Raw genomic sequence first — 22,985 nt, forward strand, 5'->3', positions numbered from 1 at the left:
CATAGGAACATACAGGGTGTCCAGAAAAGGACTCCCTGACTTCAAAATTAAATATCTCGAAAACAAATATCGATAGAGGAATGCAGTAAACGGTATGTTTATTGTGAAAGCTGTAAGAAGTTTATACAGCAGTTTGAAATAATAGTTACAAAAGCTGCTAACAGATGGCGCTGTAATCGCCATACGTAATGCCTAGTATAAATAGTGATCCGAAGCCCAGAGCGATCAGTTCCACTATTGAAACGTGAAAGGAGGTTAGCGTACCGAAGGAAGAGATTAAAACCATGTACTCCATTGAACAACGCGTTTTTCTGGTGCTAGAGTACCGCAGGTTAGAAGAGAGTCCTACGGCAACAAGGCGAAGTTTTCAAGCGCGATTTAATGTTCCAAAAGGACCCGATGCGAAAACCATTCGTACGCTCTTCGCAAAATTTCAACGAACAGGCAGCGTAACTGACGATCTAGTGGGGCATGTTGGCCGCAAGCAAACCGCAGTTACGCCTGAGAATATCGCCACAGTTTCTGGAATTATTCAGCGAAATCCAATGTCCGCAAAATTTCAACGAACAGGCAGCGTAACTGACGATCTAGTGGGGCATGTTGGCCGCAAGCAAACCGCAGTTACGCCTGAGAATATTGCCACAGTTTCTGGAATTATTCAGCGAAATCCAATGTCATCCGTCCGTAGAATTGCATCTGAGACTGGTTTGAAGCGTTCCAGCACGCAGAAAATACTGAGAAAGAGCCTACACGTGTTTCCATTCGAAATTCAAACGCACCAGGCCATACCCGTACGAGCTGTGCAACAAAGGGTTGCCGTTGCTAATCAGATGCTCACAATGATTGATAGTGAAGGATTTGATGTTGGCTGCATCTGGTTTACAGATGAAGCATACTTCCACCTGAATGGATACGTGAATAAGCAGAAGTGGCGATTTTGGGGTTCCGAAAAGTCATATTGGTATGAAGCGAAACCCCTGTATTCTCCTAAAGTTACTGTGTGGGCTGCAGTATGCAGCAGAGGCATTATTGGCCCTTTTTTCATTCGAGAAACGGTCACTAGTGCACGTTATGTTGCAATTTTGGAACAATTTGTCGCCACACAGCAAGCGTTAGAGGATCGACCAGGTACTGAATGGTTTATGCAAGATGGAGCCCGACCACATCGGACCGAACAAGTGTTTCGCTTTCTTGAGGAATACTTCGGGAATCGAGTCATTGCTTTGGAATATCCCAAATTTACTGGTGCAGGCATGGATTGGCCTCCATATTCACCGGATTGGACTCCCTGTGACTTTTTTTTTGTGGGGCACAGTGAAAGACATGGTCTACCCGAAGCATCCCGCCACGCTGGACGAGCTTGAATCGGCGATCTCTGTGGCATGTGAATCCATTTCGGTTGAGACACTACGAAATGTGATGGCGAATTTCATTCTTCGTTTGCGCCACCTCTGTAGTGCCAATGGTGAAAATTTTGATAACATTGTGATGTGATTGTTTGCAAAGATTGTTTTCATACGATTATTTCACTTATGTACACTGTACAGCGTACAGCGCCATCTGTTAGCAGCTTTTGTAACTATTATTTCAAACTGCTGTATAAACTTCTTACAGCTTTCAGAATAAACATACCGTTTACTGCATTCCTCTATCGATCTTTGTTTTCGAGATATTTAATTTTGAAATCAGAGAGCCCTTTTCTGGACACCCTGTACCAACACCACTCCCCATCCAACGGACGAATCACCATCAACATGCCCTCACTTCATCACACAAGCGTGTGTTAGAGACCTCGGCCATGGAGGCAGATTAAGTAATTCAATGTGAAAATAATTTTATGAGGTGATGGAAATGGATTCCAATACATTCCTAACATGGAATACGGCTTGAGAAGTGAGAGAAGTGCCAATACATGTTTTTTTTACTGCAAAATAGTCCTCTCGTGCCTCCATCGTTGTTTGGCTACACCTTAGCTGTAGGATTCATACATCCTACACCATTACATTATGATATATGGTAGGCCTATCTGTATTAACAGATCATCAATACCGCAACAATTCTAACAGTTGGAAGCAGTAATGGTAGAACATTACTTTTCCCCCTAAAGAACCTTAATTATCTCATAGTGCAGATGCTGATAGCACTAATATGTGCCACAGCAGAGTACGCCACAGATAAGGAATTTACCCTACACTTCAGCACCTTAATTTCTAGGTATGGAAGACTTTAGTTATTAATTAACACTGTTTCATTGAATATATGGTAACATCACAGTGATAATATATCAATCTAATCCTAATGTTTTGTTACCAATAGAAGTTAATTGCAAAATAATATCATCCCGATGCGAGCTGATGCTGACATTCCTGTGTTTTAAACATTTAAAAGAATATGCAGTTGTTTTTTCACTGTTGAGACATCCTGGGGCAAATGGTCATTCCTTAAGTTATTGATAACAGACACCATCAACATCAGTGAAAGACCCGGAACCAGGCAAATTAATTTCTGTACTTAACAAAATACTTCAAGGAAGAACAGTTTACTCTTACTGTAGTAAGGAAAAGCACTTACTGATAAAACAGCTGTTCTGATTAAAGAGAGATATTCCTTCTGCATCCTAAATGAATTATTGAAGTTTTGATGTTACAGCCTGAACACATTTAATATAAGGTCATTCGGTGTTATCTTTGGTTTACGAATGAAATATCTTTATTAACCTGCGGTGATTTGTTCTGAGAAGTACTGAAGGTTCTTCTTCATATTACAGTTTGCAAAGCACAATAAAGTGAATGAATAAAGGAATGACAGAAAGAATTACACTACACAGTTTCGTAGTACAACAAAAAGAGTTCAGTACCTTGAATAGTTTGTTTTCTTCTGGTATTTGAGCTGTTATGTCATCAGAGGAAAATATACCATAATAATATATCCAAGCTTCTTGAATAATTCTCCAGTTCTCTATCAGAACGTTAAGGCTCTTCAGATTTTCATACCAGTTTATCATCTCACCTGTGAAAGAGTGAAAACTGCACAGATTAAATAATAAGATCTAGATAGTTACGACCTAAACGCTTAGTTAAAAGCCAGAAATGTACCATAGCAGTTTATTCACCAGAGATGGCATTTGATACTCACTTTCATATGTCTTGGCAAATGCAGACCCTCTCATTGCCAGTGTTCTGACAATATGATCATCTATGAGAGCTTGGACATCACAAAAATTTGATATTATTTCAAGATTATGAGGCCTGAAAGAAAATTTCACTTACTGGTATGTTTACAGTAGCAGTACAAAAATAATTCTGTGGTAGGTGTAGGATACAGAAGGACTTAAATGGTCAACATACGTCTACCTACAGGTTTCTGAAGCACCACTAGAGGAGGAGGACATTCTTACCAACACAGGAGGCCGTAAGCTTTTGGACTTGATGGAATATAGTTTTTATACCTTGGTTCACCATTCTTAGGACATACAGAATGCTGTTGCGGGTCACCAGCACCTGAGGAAAGGTATTTTTTCCACATTGCTCTCAGCCAATTATACGTGCAATATTTCCAAGGTAGTAGATGAACTATCAAAATAACATCCAAACTGAATACCTGTGGTGATATGGATTTCAAGTACCAACAATCTCAGCAGCTGGAAACGTTAGTAAGACGAAGAAGAGACTGTAAGAGATTTAGAAAGCTGACGTTTGTTATGAAATAATTTTGATTTAGTTAGCAGCAAATTATTTACTTTTATTTGATAAATTACATCTTTTATTTTCAAAACATACTAATAGCAGGGTCATTAATCCCGCCATAAAATCCATACAACAACCATTACGAGATGTTGTTCAACCACAAATGTCAGAATATAGTCTAAAGGGACACTGTAGAAGATCTGCACCATTGCATACGGAATTCTTTTCTTGGGAACAAATACACAATATATGAACGTCATTTAAAACTACTGGAAAGACCAATAAGGGCGTCAACTAAAAATATTAACCTAGCTCACTGTTATGGGTGTATTGTACAAATGTGACTGTGTAAAATAGTCAACAGAGAAAACTTTAATAGTTTGATTTAAGAACTAATAGATTATAAAGATGATATGTGTTTACTTTTGCTTGATGGCCATCTTGGGAATCAGCAGCATATTAGAAAATAGCCTTATAACCCGAAACTTAAGTGGTACAACAATAACAACGTTTTGCGAACGAAAGAAAAAAAAGTGTTTCAATTGGTTAATACAAAAGAATCCAGCCGAGACTGAAAGCGGCAGAACCAGTACCATATGTTTTATAGGATTGCACATGGCATGAAATAATGCTTGTAAGCTGCAGAAAGAAATACTTTTTTTCGAAACTAGGGTGGAAACTGTAGATGCAGAGAAAAAATTGCGCATTAGAGAGCATAGAAACAGTTCATCTCAGTCGTCTAGACTGATGAATGGAGATGGCAATATGGGTTGCCATGTGAAATGCTCATCCGTTTTCTAATCGATATGCAAAAGAAGTCAACGGACAATCTCTATGATGAAGTTGGTAAGAAAGAGAAAATTAGAGGTAAAATTAGAAAACGAAAATCTGTGTAACAATGAAAAGTTTTATAAATTACTCATTAGTTCAAAGCAGCTTACAAAATTAATATTATACTGGAGTTCGTAAATTGCAACAGATGTTGGTAAAGGATATGGGTGCTGGAGTAGACAGGGCCGATTCGAGACGTCTTCCTACACAAGAGATGGACCCAGCAATGTTCCTCTCCCGACTCTCCCTCAGACATTATTCGTCTTGCTTTGGGCTTTTGGTAAATCATTTGAAAATTTCTCATTTGCGCACCTCTCAGATGGGTACCACAAGCACCCAATTGGGCCAGTTGGGCCTCAAAACAGCGTGGGATACGTAAAACAAAAAATTAATACAGAAGTTGTCAATGTACGAGAGGATGTGGAGTGCTGAATTTAAAGGTTATTTTAGTTGAATTTCTGTGGTAGGATGCAGTGTTACCAGTCAGGTGGAAAGGAACAGAAATGCAAAGAATACTGAAAGGAAATGTTAGAAATTTGAAGCAGTGCCGTAGAAAACTTAAAGATGATACATAGAGGATCTATACAAGAGAAATGATCTTGTAGATAGTATAACAGAAATGGAAGAGGAAGAAGATGAAGATGAGATGGGACATACAAAACTGCAGGAAGAATTTGACAGGGCACTGAAAGGTCCAAGCGGTGACAAGGCCGTGGAGAAGATGACGTTCCGTTAGAACTACTGAAATCCTTGTGAGAGCTAGACCTGACAGAACTCTTCCACCTGCTGTTCAATGTTTATGAGACACAAGAAATATCCATATACTTCAACCAGAACGTAGTAACAGCGATTACAAAGTAAGCAGACGCTGACAGGTGTGAATATCGTACTATCAGTTTAATGACTCTAGCGGGAAAACTCTGACTTTTTACAGAAGACTGGAGAAACTTCTAGAAGCCGAAGACGGTGAATATTTGTTTGCAGTGTGGAAAAATTTAGGAGCATGCGAGGCAGTAATAACACTATGGTTTATCCTAGGAGATAGGTTAAAGGTAGGAAAACCTACGTTTAGAGAAAACTTTTGAGAGTGTCGACTGGAATACATTCTTTAAAATTCTGAAGGTAGCAGGGGTAAAATATAGGGAGTGAAAAGTTATCTTCTACTTTTACAAATACCAGACTGCACTTGTAGCAGTTAAGTGGCATGAAAGAGAAGCAGCAGTTGAGAAGGGAGTGAGACAAGGTTGTAGGCCGCGGTGGTCTCGCGGTTCTAGGCGCGCAGTCCCGAACCGCGCGATTGCTACGGTCGCAGGTTCGAATCCTGCCTCGGGCATGGATGTGTGTGATGTCCTTAGGTTAGTTAGGTTTAAGTAGTTCTAAGTTCTAGGGGACTGATGACCACAGCTGTTAAGTCCCATAGTGCTCAGAGCCAGCCACAGGGTTGTAGCCTGTCAACGATGTTATTCAGACTGTACATTGAGGAAGCAGTAAATGAAACCAAAGAAAGATTTTGAGAAGATATAAACATTTTGAGACAGCAAAGGACTTAAGAGCACTGAAACAGAATGGGAAGTGACCTGAAAGCAGTGATAAATTTGTGGCAGAATTTGAGAGATCGATTGATAGTACACATTCTGAGACATCAAGGAATCATCAATTTCGTACTGTAGGGATCTGCGAGGGGCAAAAACGTTCTAGAAGAATCACAAGATGAGTACCATAAGCATATTCAAATGGATGTAGGTCGCAGTATTTACTGAGAGTTGAAGAGGCTTTCACAGTATAGAGAAGTGTGGAAGCTGCTTCAAACCAATATTTGGATTGAAAATCGTAACAACAACAACAACAACTTGGTTCAAATGGCTCTGAGCACTATGCGACTTAACTTCTGAGGACATCAGTCGCCTAGAACTTAGAACTAATTAAACCTAACTAACCTAAGGACATCACACACATCCATGCCCGAGGCAGGATTCGAACCTGCGACCGTAGCGGCCACTCGGCTCCAGACTGTAGCACCTAGAGATACAGATGGCCGTACCGTAGGTGCAACCACAACGGAGGGGTATCTGTTGAGAGGCCAGACAAACATGTGGTTCCTGAAGAGGGGCAGCAGCCTTTTCAGTAGTTGCAGGGGCAACAGTCTGGATGATTGACTGATCTGGCCTTGTAACATTAACCAAAACGGCCTTGCTGTGCTGGTACTGCGAACGGCTGAAAGCAAGGGGAAACTACAGCCGTAATTTTTCCCGAGGACATGCAGCTCTACTGTATGATTAAGTGATGATGGCGTCCTCTTGGGTAAAATATTCCGGAGGTAAAATAGTCCCCCATTCGGATCTCCGGGCGGGGACTACTCAAGAGGACGTCGTTATCAGCAGAAAGAAAACTGGCGTTCTACGGATCGGAGCGTGGAATGTCAGATCACTTAATCGGGCAGGTAGGTTAGAAAATTTAAAAAGGGAAATGGATAGGTTAAAGTTAGATATAGTGGGAATTAGTGAAGTTCGGTGGCAGGAGGAACAAGACTTTTGGTCAAGTGATTACAGGGTTACAAATACAAAATCAAATAGGGGTAATGCAGGAGTAGGTTTAATAATGAATAAAAAAATAGGAGTGCGGGTTAGCTACTACAAACAGCATAGTGAACGCATTATTGTGGCCGAGATAGACACAAAGCCCATGCCTACTACAGTAGTACAAGTTTATATGCCAACTAGCTCTGCAGATGATGAAGAAATAGATGAAATGTATGACGAGATAAAAGAAATTATTCAGGTAGTGAAGGGAGACGAAAATTTAATAGTCATGGGTGACTGGAATTCGTCAGTAGGAAAAGGGAGAGAAGGAAACATAGTAGGTGAATATGGATTGGGGGGAAGGAATGAAAGAGGAAGCCGCCTTGTAGAATTTTGCACAGAGCATAACTTAATCATAGCTAACACTTGGTTCAAGAATCATGAAAGGAGGCTGTATACATGGAAGAAGCCAGGAGATACTGACAGGTTTCAGATAGATTATATAATGGTAAGACAGAGATTTAGGAACCAGGTTTTAAATTGTAAGACATTTCCTGGGGCAGATGTGGATTCTGACCACAATCTATTGGTTATGAACTGCAGATTGAAACTGAAGAAACTGCAAAAAGGTGGGAATTTAAGGAGATGGGACCTGGATAAACTGAAAGAACCAGAGGTTGTAGAGAGTTTCAGGAAGAGCATAAGGGAACAATTGACAGGAATGGGGGAAAGAAATACAGTAGAAGAAGAATGGGTAGCTCTGAGGGATGAAGTGGTGAAGGCAGCAGACGATCAAGTAGGTAAAAAGACGAGGGCTAATAGAAATCCTTGGGTAACAGAAGAAATATTGAATTTAATTGATGAAAGGAGAAAATATAAAAATGCAGTAAATGAAGCAGGCAAAAAGGAATACAAACGTCTCAAAAATGAGATCGACAGGATGTGCAAAATGGCTAAGCAGGGATGGCTAGAGGACAAATGTAAGGATGTAGAGGCTTGTTTCACTAGGGGTAAGATAGATACTGCCTACAGGAAAATTAAAGAGACCTTTGGAGAGAAGAGAACCACTTGTATGAATATCAAGAGCTCAGATGGAAACCCAGTTCTAAGCAAAGAAGGGAAGGTAGAAAGGTGGAAGGAGTATATACAGGGTTTATACAAGGGAGATGTACTTGAGGACAATATTATGGAAATGGAAGAGGATGTAGATGAAGACGAAATGGGAGATAAGATACTGCGTGAAGAGTTTGACAGAGCACTGAAAGACCTGAGTCGAAACAAGGCCCCGGGAGTAGACAACATTCCACTAGAACTACTGATGGCCTCGGGAGAGCCAGTCATGACAAAACTCTACCATCTGGTGAGCACGATGTATGAGACAGGCGAAATACCCTCAGACTTCAAGAAGAATATAATAATTCCAATCCCAAAGAAAGCAGGTGTTGACAGATGTGAAAATTACCGAACTATCAGTTTAATAAGTCACAGCTGCAAAATACTAACGCGAATTCTTTACAGACGAATGGAAAAACTGGTAGAAGCTGACCTCGGGGAAGATCAGTTTGGATTCCGTAGGAATGTTGGAACACGTGAGGCAATACTGACCTTACGACTTATCTTGGAAGAAAGATTAAGAAAAGGCAAACCTACGTTTCTAGCATTTGTAGACTTAGAGAAAGCTTTTGACAATGTTGACTGGAATACTCTCTTTCAAATTCTGAAGGTGGCAGGGGTAAAATACAGGGAGCGAAAGGCTATTTACAATTTGTACAGAAACCAGATGGCAGTTATAAGAGTCGAGGGGCATGAAAGGGAAGCAGTGGTTGGGAAAGGAGTGAGACAGGGTTGTAGCCTATCCCCGATGTTATTCAATCTGTATATTGAGCAAGCAGTAAAGGAAACAAAAGAAAAATTCGGAGTAGGTATTAAAATTCATGGAGAAGAAGTAAAAACTTTGAGGTTCGCCGATGACATTGTAATTCTGTCAGAGACAGCAAAGGACTTGGAACAGCAGTTGAATGGAATGGACAGTGTCTTGAAAGGAGGATATAAGATGAACATCAACAAAAGCAAAACGAGGATAATGGAATGTAGTCAAATTAAGTCGGGTGATGCTGAGGGAATTAGATTAGGAAATGAGACACTTAAAGTAGTAAAGGAGTTTTGCTATTTAGGGAGTAAAATAACCGATGATGGTCGAAGTAGAGAGGATATAAAATGTAGACTGGCAATGGCAAGGAAAGCGTTTCTCAAGAAGAGAAATTTGTTAACATCGAGTATAGATTTAGGTGTCAGGAAGTCGTTTCTGAAAGTATTTGTATGGAGTGTAGCCATGTATGGAAGTGAGACATGGACGATAACTAGTTTGGACAAGAAGAGAATAGAAGCTTTCGAAATGTGGTGCTACAGAAGAATGCTGAAGATAAGGTGGGTAGATCACGTAACTAATGAGGAGGTATTGAATAGGATTGGGGAGAAGAGAAGTTTGTGGCACAACTTGACTAGAAGAAGGGATCGGTTGGTAGGACATGTTTTGAGGCATCAAGGGATCACAAATTTAGCATTGGAGGGCAGCGTGGAGGGTAAAAATCGTAGAGGGAGACCAAGAGATCAATACACGAAGCAGATTCAGAAGGATGTAGGTTGCAGTAGGTACTGGGAGATGAAGAAGCTTGCACAGGATAGAGTAGCATGGAGAGCTGCATCAAACCAGTCTCAGGACTGAAGACCACAACAACAACAACTTGCTGAAGAGGGAAAATCAGTGGTAGCTGTTATACAGTACTACATTACTACATTCTTACTAAACCACTTTTCTGCTAAATCGAATCTATAGGTACAAAGCTGTCTTATTTTATTTACCCTTCAGTTCTCCCACTCCAGTGTGGTCCTTACCAGTACTATTTTTCAAAGGTATCATTTATGTTTAAGGAGGTCTGTATTTCATCAAGAACTGTTGCAGTTATGTGACTATGCCATCTTCAATAAGAATTGTTTTGACTGTATTCATTAAGTACATGAAATTTCAATAGGTATATGAAAAATGAAGATTTTACCACACTATTAATCTATATGAAAGAGGCTTCAGGAAAGGTTTTAGTACCACAGACAGCACTAAGAACTTGGAAAACTGTATACAGGCAGTCATGCATTAATAAATTTTAAAATTCTTCAAAAATGGGGATGAATTGTAGCATAATGAATACAAGATTGATGAGGAAAACTACAAAATATGTAAGTAGTAACAACATAATTTTAAGTTAGTAACTTTTACATTTACCTGAAATTTTACACTTTGTGAGAGGTAAATATTTGGGGAAAAATTTAGAGTTTTTTTTATGTGACATATTGCACCTACTGTGAAGTTTCCAAGGAAAATGTAACGTTTGCCCATTCAGTCACCATCTTCTCAAGAGCCTTTTTCAAAGTTAACTCTTTAGTGGCACCTGTGCTGATGATCTCAAACCTAATAAAAATTGTTCCATCATTATACGAATAGTGTTTCACCCACATAAGCTGAGTTATTATACATGTCAAATAACTAATCTTGAGAAACTAACTTACTTATCCATATATGGCATTAAATTATATCCAATCATTTTTCTTAATGTAGTTCCAGTATCTGGACATATATTAGTTCCCAATATATTAGACATTTCCTTCCAGTGTCTTTTAGTAAGAGCAGGATTACACAAAACTTTGATGAAAATGAAGTTTTCCTGTGAAAATAATTTACATTGAAACATAGGAAATAAATAACTTTCTTTATAAACATGTAAAAATTATTTATATAACATTTATATTAATATTATATTCAATGTTTTAAGAAATATGTATAAATTTCTGCTTTTTTAACAATCATGGTCAAGTTCTCCCCTTGAATTTGCATATGAACTGTATCCTCTTTCACGACACACTGATGGCTCCATAAAGTGCTACCTCCTTAAATTGATGAAAAATGTTTCATGGACACACATAACTACCAATAGAAGGTCTAACAATGCCTACGTATACTTCAGTCCACATTTGAGAAGAGATGAAAACTTACAAGGTTCCCTCTAGACTGTATCATATTTTTCTAGGTTTGTGGACTGGGGATTCTATTTATATAATTTACTGCAAGCTCCACTTGCATTATTTTAAAAATGTGAGTAAATCGTAATCCACGAAATTAATCTCCAGATACATCCCTGACTTCTTATTTGTTTCTATATCCCCTTTGACCTCGCCAGACTTTTTGGACAAGCACTATTCGGAAAGCTCTATATCACGTAGGAATAAGTGTGTTTTGCCACAAATTATTACATTTAATAGGAATCTTGAATTGTGTTAACAAAATCTATCAGTCATCTGTTCATAAAGCTCAGGAAACACTGACTTTTCTCTAGCTTCTATATACATGATAGTATCCTTACACTCCAAATATGTCTCAATTAATTAGCTTCAAGCAACAGAGAAAAACCAGTCACCTATAATGAGAGACTGTAGTATTGTTCATAGAGCCAGTTTAAAGAGGTGTGTGAGAAAATTTTTCAAAATGCAAAAATACGTATCAATTACATACTGAATAACAAAAAAAAGGACTAGGATATAGGAAATACTTGCACAAATTTAGAATTGTGGTCATTTTCATTAAATGTTGTCTGTGTATTTTGTAAATGGCTCTGTAATTGGGATAAGCTTACGAGCGGCTTTATAGGTTTGCCAATTTTCCTCGTATTGTCTGTTAAAGTCGGCCAAGATTATTCTAGAAATTAAAATCTTATATTTCAGATGTTTCACCAACTAACTATTTTCTCAGAAATAATACACAGTTTTCATCAACAAAAAAATCTAGGCTATTGTACAAAATAGTAGTACTGATTCCTTAAATTTTTACATTCTAAAAATCTAACAATGATGTTTCTTACAACAATAACATTTTCGAATTGTATTAGTTACTGAATTATAAAACATTGAAACAAGACAAAGTGCTATCTACAGAGAAGAAAATAATGGTTTTAAATGAAAATATTAGTTTTGCAACAAAGACTTAGGCCGAATTTTGAGGTCACATGGTTTTACTGAATTTAAAATTCAATTTCCCTACGGAAAATAGTTCTATATTGAATATTTACATCATCAGAATCAGTCAAATGTAATACTGATATAAGTACTACAGCCTGCAAGAGAATTTTGATATTTCATATAAATATTGTACTGTGATTAGATAACGAAAAGAAATGAAAAATTAGTAGTGAAGTAAGGAGCAATATCAGAGCAAGTTCATCCACCCTACCCAGCAACCTTTCAGACGTCTTTCAAAACTTTGAGAGACTCTCATAGTAACCAAACCAAATCAGTATAAACTGATAAGCCAAAACATAATGACTACTGCCCACCACGATGCTGGATGCTGGCTGGTGTCGTTGCGGTCACGTGACACAGTGACAAAAGTATGTAAGTGGCGCAGACACGGACGGCGAATCATCCTAGAGAAAATATGGACTGCAAATGGCGAAATTCATTGAGATAAGCGACTTTGATGTAGAGTACATTGTTATTAGGGAGAGCCTGTGAACGAGTATTTAGAAAATGGTGAAGCTACTCGAATGTTGACGTGATGCTGTAATGAGCTTCTACGGAAACTACAGCTAGGCGCTAAATGGTTGGATGTCCACGACTCTTCACAGAACGTGGGGTGTGGAGGCTTGTCTGCTATGTGAAGTTGGAAAGACGGTGACCTGTGGCATATCTGCGGAAAGAGCACAATGCTGGTACACGCACAAGTATTTGGGAACACACCATTCATCGAAGACTGTTGAACATGGAACTTCGTAGCCGACCACCCGTAAGTGTTCACATGTTGACCCAACGATATCGTCAATTAGAATTGCAGTGGGCACGGAACCATCGAGATTCGACCTGCGATCAATGAAAACGTGTCCGCCATTTTGGTGAACAACATTTTTTCTACACTAGCTCACTGATCGTCTCCACAAACGGTATCGTTGAGGTGAAAGGCGGCTCGAAACGTGCAGCGCGCCACGGACACAGGCTGATGGGAGCAGTATGATGCAACATGAGGTAGTCTCCTGTCCTTACATGGGACCTGTGGTAGTAATCGAAGACATGCTGACAGTTGTGAACCTCCTGCATCAGTTCATGTTCTATGTCTTCTCCGACGGCGATCTCATGTTTCAGCAGTGCAGTTTTCCGTATCTTGGAGCCATAACCGTGCTACAGTGGTTTAAGGAGCATTATATTGAACTCACATCGATGTCTTGGCCACCAAAGACGCCAGATGTAAGCCCTACGGAACCCACCTGAGTCGCTGTCGGGCGCCACCACCGCGTACGCAAATCAGCGGTCCGTTATTTACGCGAATTTCATGACCTGTGCGTAGGCTTTTAATGTCACATACCTTCACAAACCTACCAACGAAGTCTCGGATCCGTGATACATAGTGATGTATTTCGTTGCAAAGACGGACAAACAAGCTATTAAGCAGTTGGTCATAATGTTTTGGCTCGTCAGTGTAGTTGCCAATTAGAGCCTACATGACTACATAGTCATAGTACAGGAAAGAGTGAAGCTGTCCACTCATCCTACAGTTGAGGAGTTGAATAAACGCTGTTTGGACTAGTACGTCATTAGACACGGTGTGCCATAAGGACCTGTTCTTGGGCCCTTTTTATTCCTATTGTATGTAAATGATCTGAAGTAAATACATATACTCAAAATATTATTCAGTTTTCTTATGATACTGCTATCTTAACCTGTGGAAAGTGTGTTGAAATATTTGAGGGATCACTTACAGAAACTTTGCCCAGCACTTTGGACTGGTTCAACAAAAATAAACACAGAGTTAAATAAACCAAAACAATTGCGCTATACTTCCACAATATTATTACTAAGGTTGAGCACAAAAAATAAAAGTTGTAGGAATCTCGTTTCAGGGTAATTTCAGATGGATCACAAATACTGAAGTAGCCTCAAATCAAATCAGCTTTAGAAGTTATTTAATGAAATTCCTTGAAACCTGCAGTCACAGGAAATACGTAAAAAATTTATTTTGCTTTCTCACTCTGTACTAAAATATGGTTCCGCGTTTTATGGCAGTGCAGAATGCTGTGTGAACCTTTTTTAGATACCAGAATTAATTCATAGAATAACTGAACGAGTTAGAAACAGAGGTCTTGCAAAACACTATTAAAGCAAACAGAAGTTCTCCCCCTCCCATGTATACACTACTCTCCAAAACTTAAGCACGACATAGATAAAGTAAGGTAACGCATTAACTGCTCGGTGGAAAGAAATTAAAGTGCAGGAGCATGTTGTCAGTAGTCTCCCAGCTGCGCACATAAAGCTGGACGTCACATAGCGCAAGGTAGGCGCGACTATAGCGCCCAATGAGACTGGACCCTCAACACAAAGCAGCTGAAGGAACGTGAAAAGACTGTGTGCGCCAATCAGCGACCAGTTATGGTACACTGTGCGGATGTTTTTCATCGCAAGACGTCCTGGAGACCTCTGGATGGGGAAGAACCATCAGGAAACTAGAGAAAGGACGCAACGTAATGAGTGTACCAAAGGAGTTTGGTATTGTTCCTAACTATAGGCAGTGCTGCCCGAAGGAGAGGAGGTGGTCTACCACTGTCGACTACAGCAGTAGATCTCCGCTACATTGTGAAACAGCCAAGAAGGCATCCATGTCAAACGGCGGGTGCAGTTGCAACCGCATTTAACAGGCACGCAATCACGCGTCCCACAAAGACATAACCACTGCATGGGGATGGTCTCTTTGGCCGACGACTAGTACGTTGTGTTCCGCTGACATCCTCACATCGGCAGAACCGTTTGCAACGTTGCGAAGAGCATAGGGACAGGACCAACAGGGAATGGGGTCGTATTCTTTTCTCGGAAAAGAGTAGATTCAGTATGAGCAGTAATTGTAGTCATACCCTCCTATGCGGTAGGTGGAAACATGTAACGCACGAGCGAACACTGTCCAACCTGATCTTTTTGGTGGTCCTAGTTTTTTAGTGTGGTGAGCTATAATTTTGCATAGGCGTTCTGACTTCCAAATCTGTGAACATGGAACTAGTCTATGTTTTGTGAGACAGCGCTCCTTTCCCACGTGCGACTTTTCAGCGGTGCATTCGGCCCTGACTGCATTTTTGCGGATGACAATGCGCGACTGCATCGAACAGTGCAGGTGGAGGATCCCTTGGAACTGGAGGGTATTCGGCGAAGGGACTGGCTTGCTCATTCCCTAGACTTAAATCTCACTGAACACGTATGGGATGTGTTGGGGAGAAGTATTCCAGCACCTTCGTATACAACAACAACCATCCAGCAGTTGAAAGCCGCGCTTGTGGAGGAATGGAGCGCCCTTCCGCGAGAACTGCTTAACAATCTTATGGCGAACATCGGGAGGACATTGCAAGACACGCATTGCCGTCAGTGGTGATCACACATGCTATTGGTGTTGTTTACGGTGTAACGTAACACCTACGTGATATAACAATGTATAAACATATTCTCCTCTAAATTTCGTTTTAATTCTATTTAAAGAGACAAGTGATTTTTTTGTAATAATAATAAAATAAAGACTTCAGCTAGATTCAGAGAGAAGAATTCACTCCACCCATGTGGTGATGAGGATAAACTATTTACTTTGTAATTAGATTCACAAAGAAGAGGGCATTCGAAATGACTTTAGGTAGGTAGAGACGTTACAGAGTGACGGCGCCCGGTCGCTATGGGTAATAAGGTGCGATAGTTAAAAAAAAATTCAATTCCAAAGGGACCAAACACTGCTGAAGTCATCGGTCCCTAGACTTACACACACTACTTAAACTAACTTAAATTTACGCTAACGCCTCAAACCGCGCGGCCACTCGTCGTGGTGATAGTCACCGCAGCCGAAAGGTATATATATATGGGTATATATTTGCGCGGGAAAGCAGAGAGCATTCCGACGCTTCTAGAACAATTTTCGAGCAGGTATACCTTTTCGTTACCTGAAAAGCTCAGGGAATGACTATGCTGAAGGGGAATCACCAAATTGATCCGCTATGCGGTATCTCAATACATCGGAGAGGAAATAAAATAGTCTCTGTAGTTTGTTAACCCTTCAGGTTAAGAACTATTTCTTTTAATAGTACGCTGAAGGAGGTAATATAGGACAGACCCTGAGGAGATAGTTTCCTTTGTTACGTTTCAAATGATTTCGTTCATTTCCTAAATTGGGTATGTCTAATGTGACTAGCAAGTGTGGAAGCACACATACAGTGGAAGAGGTGCCAACTACGGCGTTAGCGTGCTTACAACTACTAGTCGCTAGTGGGCTGACTTTGAGGCACGATATGTAAACGGACGCTGCACTGAAAATGTTCATTGCAACTGCAATTCAGCACTGTCGAGGTACTTACTCTTTTCGAACACTGCTACAGTGACTTAAATAGCACCTGGACAGGACAGCTACAGGTTAATTTTCCGCAATAATTGCACTACAGTAATCTGTTTAGTAGAAACTGCATTCGGCTTCATGTTTGCAAGTACGATTTCTAATTTTGACGATTTTTAGAACGATGGTAGGTCAGCGTGCTCGAGTTATTATGCTGTCTGGACATAATGGATAAATGATTTCGGACCATGATTTTATGCTTCCCAGAATTTATGGTGCTCTGTCTTCGGTATTTAATTATCCAGTTGGTTGATTCGTCGCGTGTCTGAAATATTAAGTCCCGATATTTTTTCAGTGTCATAATGTTCACCGAGCCTTGTATATATTCTCTGTTGAAAGACCCATGTGATAATTTGATTACTATCTTTTCAGTGTCATACCTGTTCTAAAGTTCTTGAATTCTATAAATGGTTAGTGCAGGTGAAGTTATTCCCTGTAGTGAGTACCTGATGCGTGCTAAAGATGTCTATCACCATGACTAACTGAAGTATCCTTAATCATGTGTAAGGGAAGACGATTGCCTAATACCAAAGTCCTTCGAGTGCTTTCGTCTTTAGCGATAAGTGCCAAACACAAATATAATTTTCAGTCCGTTCCTAACATAGGCTGTAAATTTTAAGATGGCTATGGAACTCTCAATTAAATTCGATAATACAGTGCAGTTCCGATCTTCTTATTTGTGGCTAACCTCCCGCTTCCCTGGCTGCCTCATTTGATTAAGATAACTCTTTAATATTTGCAGTATGTACTATCGAGAGCGGAATAGCAGGACTATCCTTGAATACCAGATCGACGAGGTGCTAAAATATCGGGGTTTGTGGCACTGACACCCAACCAATATAGTTCTAAGCTATTCATGTTTAGATTTGGCTTCCAGTTACAGCGATGGTAAGGAGGAATTACAGAAATTCAACGACAAATGTTCAGAGGTTTTTCAAGGATACCTTCTGAGTATTTCCATATCAGGAACCCACAGTCTCTGGCAGTTCTTTGTAGAGTTATTGCATTTCGTGTGGTTTCTTGCCCCTACTATCTCTGTACCTGTGTTGCACTGAAAACAGTTCATAATAGTACAAATGTCGATGATATGCGTTGTGTCTTATTTGGAAAGAAACTTGTTCCATTTACTCACGGTACTTACTGTCGACAACAATAATGGTCTCCTTACTCTTCCCTCTCAAGTTTGCATTCAGTACTTCCTCTAATCCGTCTCAGGTCGCAGTCACAGTCCTTTTCCCTCTGTACATAGCATTCAAAGAGGAACCAGATGTGTTATACCTTATGGTGATTACATATTAGAGTCTTTCTCATTCCTGTGACTGTATATCTACAAAAATGATGGTAACTGGAGTGACACTCTGAATAAATCACAATGACATTATTACTTTTTAATGAATTGTCAGAGACCCTGTGTCCCTTATACCAAAATACTTAGAAGGTATCACTGACTACCTTTGAAAGTTTGTAGGTGTGGAGTTCTGGGTTACCCTGCATTTATGAAAACACTACATTCATTAAGAGACCCACAGTTAAAAATACAAGCTTGTTCCTCGTGAATGAGGTTTATAATGATAAAAAAAACGGAAAACTAATTTTCACACTGAAACACTAAAGACAAGCGTCTGTTGGAAATAAATATTACGTTATGGGAAAAAGATTTACAATAGATTAACAAAGGAAAGTGAATCACTAAATAGTTTTTCAGATCTGAAAATCGAATTGAAGGCATATGTTACCATCACTGATTCTGCAGCATAGAGTAACTCCTCAGGAATGATTATATAAATTGCCTAATTTTCTCTATAACCTTGAGAATTTTCGCGACTGTCAATTTGAGAAGTACTAAGTGAATTTAATTGTTATTGACATAGAGGGTACTACTCCCTTCTGGGGCTAACGTGCATATGATTTAAAGAACATGGCCTAATACCACGTACATATCTTGTAAACTGTTGCACAATATGTAAATGTCAAATATGTACCCATAATATCATCAAAACAACCTGCATCCATCATATCACTTCACATTCGATTAGTTCCCTACATGACTGTATATTGTACAAAATAGGATGAACATGGAGCAATAAAATTCGACAATATAAAATACAATACACAACTAGCGCATGAATTGGACTGAAATCATCAGTCTGCTCATAGAGAGTGTTCTTCCTCAGAACTACAGACCTAACAAAATGTATATATGATGTGACAGTGAAGCAATGATATATATATATATATATATATATATATATATATATATATATATATATATATATTGCTTCACTGTCACATCAGTGCAGCTCAGTAGGGCAAGTGTGTCTGTGTGTGTGAATTTTTGTTGGTCTCTTAGTTCTCAGGAATGACATGTTGGCAATACTTTCTCTGCAAAGATCATTGAAAATTTTATGCACTTCGAAATTTGATTACTTTAGATATAAAGACTGCTTTAGACGTGAAATTATGAACTCCTAATATATAAATAAGACTGTAATATTATGGTACTTCAGAAAGAAAATAGAAGGAATACCTGCAGTGATGTATTTAACATTTTAATGAGAAATTACAAATCATGGGAGACATATTCAGAGGCATTCTTGTAGCGACAGATTGTACTTCCATACATTGTTTCTTTCTATTACTTCATTGAATTCTTATGTGACTGGCAAAAATTTGATCTCTTTACATTTCATCATTTTACCTCAACCTTCTTCCACTGGTAATTAGTTTGAAATATGGAAAATTATTAATTGATGACATTTTTCCATTATTTGGCTACAATTACACTGTCATCTGATTTCAGCCTTTTATAGACTTTTCAAGGGGTCAGTACATACAGATAACGCATAAAAATACAAACAACAGCCTAATTAAATTTCTGTCTGTACAGAGACTTATCAACTATTTGTACATACACCACAACTAAAATTGACTACTTACTGTCAAATCAATTTTATAATGTGTGCAGGCACCTGATACATTAAAACAGAAATGCAAATATAGGACTAACTACGAGTTTGAGTGCATTTTTGAGTGATCCTTACATTCCAATTACTTGAACTTAGCTGTAGAGGCTGAAATAAGCTGACTATACGAGGCCTTCTGTCTAATACTTACACCCTAGTATAGAGAAATTGATGTCACTTGATTCTTTTTGTACCTTTGGTTGATCTTAGGTATTCGTTGTCGTTCTGTAGTCTCTGCCAGCACATAAATTTATTTTCATTTAACTGTTTCTTTTGTTTTGTACAAGTCTTTATGCTGTCTCATTACATATTTATCTACTTACTGTAACAAGTGCTTCCTTCTATCCATTCTCACTTTTAACGTTTTATTTTACCATCCTAGAAATATATTTTCAGACATGAATATTCCTTATTCACTAGTATTGTCCCTGTCATAAGATTTACAGCCATCAAGACTGCTGCTTATAGTTGTCACTATGTCTGTTTATTACACAATTAATGGCTCCACTGCATTTATACCCTACTTAATTTGCTCATGTCAGACAGAATAACAGCAGATTATTTCTGTGTCCTTAGTGGGATTATGAGCCTAAAAATTGAATTACTGTAATATGTAAATACAAAATTATTAAGAGGATCTATTAAGTTCAGTGTCATCATGTGTTTCACATATTTGCAATTTAATCGAAATTTGTTCTTTTATTTTAAATAGCAGTCAGAAACTCGGGTTATAGTGAAACAATTTTTGTTAAATAGTCAGAAATATGATCATTATATATTTCACTATTGGGAAGTAGAGTATTAAACTGGGATGTAGCAAACATGAAAGTTAATTATAGAGATAATAGTATAAAATTAATTGCCTGTGACGATTCACTAAGAGATAATCTGAGTTACGTATAAATCATTACATGTGAAATGGCACCTTAAAAGTTGTGTTCGTTTCAATTCAATTACAAAGTACTGTTAAAGGTTAATTACTGTGTGAATTAACATCCTGTAAGGACCCTATAATTTAAATACCTAAATCTAATAATGCACACCAGATTCCCAATTGGTATTACAAAGGCAGTTAGTGTACAAAACCAATTGTAAAAGAGGACTGGTTACCTTAAACTCATTTATTTGTTTTATTGTCTTAATGCAAAGTTTCATAGGTGCAGGTAAATTTACAAATTCTGGGTCATCCACATTTCCATGGAATCTTCTTGGATCATTTTCCTCAGCTTGTTGCTTAAGTTTTGCTCTGTATTCTTTTTGCATATCTGTTATTTCCCTGCAATATTGAAAGTAGTTTGGTTATATGGACTATTTTATTACAGAATAAACTCATTGACATATTACATTTTTCTATTTATGTATACATTAAATGTTGCTCTTAGAGAATTTCTGTGGCTGGTTTTATATTTTCATAGATTTGTAATGTAGACACACAATGAATTCTCAGCTTTTTGTTATTTATTTTACACCAATTAAACATTCTTTTAATTTTTTACATACAACTCATTTTTTAAAACTAATCTAAATTATACTAGAAATATGTTTTTTCGCCACTTAAATTCATTAAAAAGAATCAGAAGGTCCTCCTTAGGAAAGGGGGCCTTCTACATCATACATTTCTCAACAGATATGATCATTGTGTTAGATACTTCCTTTACAAGGAAGGATTTTAAGCAAAATTTATCATTAAGTTATAAGTTACCTTATGATTCTGTAATTATTGCACTGACTGATCCTAAAAAGATTTTTACATTTTGTCTGATTGTCACCAAGACAAGATACATGTGCATGAATGTGTGGCATCCGTTCTTCTACAACTGTCCGAAGGAACAGACTCTACGCATTCATATATTCCCAATATGGCACCCATTTTCACTCTACACATTCATATATTCCCAGTATGGCACCCATTTTCACTCGTCGTCTCTGATTCTGCACGAACTCCCATTGCAGCTTTTACAGTTCATTCCGTTTTCTTTATTTTCTCCCTCATCCTCCTTCAATTTACATAACTTGTATCACAGCTGCAGATTCCGTGTAGTGTCTGTTCTTTCGGATATATCGAAAAGAGCAGTTATCATGCACTCATCTAACTGATTCCCCTCAATGGGCAATGAATCCACAACCTTCATTGCGAATGCACAGTATCATCCGACCTCCAGTGGGAATTGAATTTAGCAAGCAAGGAGGACATGGACGGGAACTGCGGATACCTGGTGCTAGGTGGGAGTGTGCGTTGGTCAAGGAGCATGCTGAAATAGTCTGTGAATTTGTGCAAAACACTTTGTCCAGGTGGTGCAGTGGTTAACATAACTGCCCAGGTTTGAATTCCAGTCCAATACACATTTTCACTGAATGAGATTTTCACTCTGCAGCGGAGTGTGCGCTGATATGAAACTTCCTGGCAGATTAAAACTGTGTCCCGGACCGAGACTCGAAGGCAAAGGTCCCGAGTTCGAGTCTCGGTCCGGCACACAGTTTTAATCTGCCAGGAAGTTTCATATCAGGGCACACTCCGCTGCAGAGTGAAAATCTCATTCTGGAAACATCCCCCAGGCTGTGGCTAACCCATTTTTCCGCAATATCCTTTCTTTCAGGAGTGCTAGTTCTGCAAGGTTCGCAGGAGAGCTTCTGTAAAGTTCGGAAGGTAGGAGACGAGGTACTGGCAGAAGTAAGCTGTGAGGACGGGGCGTGAGTCGTGCTTGGGTAGCTCAGATGGTAGAGCACTTGTCCGCGAAAAGCAAAGGTCCCGAGTTCGAGTCTCGGTCCGGCACACAGTTTTAATCTGCCAGAAAGTTTCACATTTTCACTTATCGCCGCTGATTCTGCATAAAGTTCTGAAGCAGCTGATAGCAATAGTTCCTTTCCTTTGCTTTCTGCCCCACCCCCTCCTTCGACCTTCACAAACAACAAAACAGTATTCCTGTTCCTACCAGTACCTCCTGGTGGTAGAGTCTTGGTTAAAAGAATAGTCTTTCTATATAACACAGACTGTTTATGTGCAGTGAAAAAAGTATGATATGTTATTTTACATGGGAATGTGAATATACCAAAAAGTAGGTACAAACTATTTGTATAATTAAATATGTACTGACGATACAACACCACAACTGTTTACAGGCAAAATCTACCCGAATTTGCATTAAATTAATATGTATATTAATGAACAGCTACATTTACTTTGTGGGATAAGTAACAGAGGTAAGCCAATAAAATAATAAACTTGTTCTTCATAAATTCTTTCAGTGAGTAATAGTATCTGCACATCTGTGTCTCACATAACTTTCAACTTAGCGGACCTAATTTCGTCTGCAGCTTGAGTTAGTGTTTGGTTATCTTATAGCTTTCCTACTTTCTTGTGTTGCATGTATTAACAAAATGATTTTGCTCAAATAATTCATATCCCTTATACAAAAAGATATTACTATCATAAATATATGAAGGGAAAATTAGTATTGGAGGGTTCAGGCGACAAGGTTCACTCTGATGTGTGGTAGGCTTTATCTGAATGATTTTTTCGGTAACTTTAGTATTG

At 38.8% G+C, this 22,985-nt stretch overlaps 1 protein-coding gene across 1 annotated transcript in view; it reads right to left on the reverse strand.

Moving 5' to 3' along the window:
* LOC126249484 (dynein axonemal heavy chain 7-like) overlaps positions 1-22,985 on the reverse strand; it is a 1,193,512-nt gene that overhangs the window by 1,026,927 nt on the left and 143,600 nt on the right. Inside the window, exons 6-10 of the mRNA XM_049951137.1 lie at positions 20,561-20,726; positions 10,601-10,755; positions 10,395-10,502; positions 3,136-3,248; positions 2,858-3,009 (exon numbers count right to left, since the gene is read on the reverse strand). Coding sequence (XP_049807094.1) covers positions 2,858-3,009; positions 3,136-3,248; positions 10,395-10,502; positions 10,601-10,755; positions 20,561-20,726 — 694 coding nt within the window. The remainder of the gene's footprint in view (positions 1-2,857; positions 3,010-3,135; positions 3,249-10,394; positions 10,503-10,600; positions 10,756-20,560; positions 20,727-22,985) is intronic.

Source organism: Schistocerca nitens, chromosome 3, assembly GCF_023898315.1.
Source record: "Schistocerca nitens isolate TAMUIC-IGC-003100 chromosome 3, iqSchNite1.1, whole genome shotgun sequence".
NCBI lineage: Eukaryota > Metazoa > Arthropoda > Insecta > Orthoptera > Acrididae > Schistocerca > Schistocerca nitens.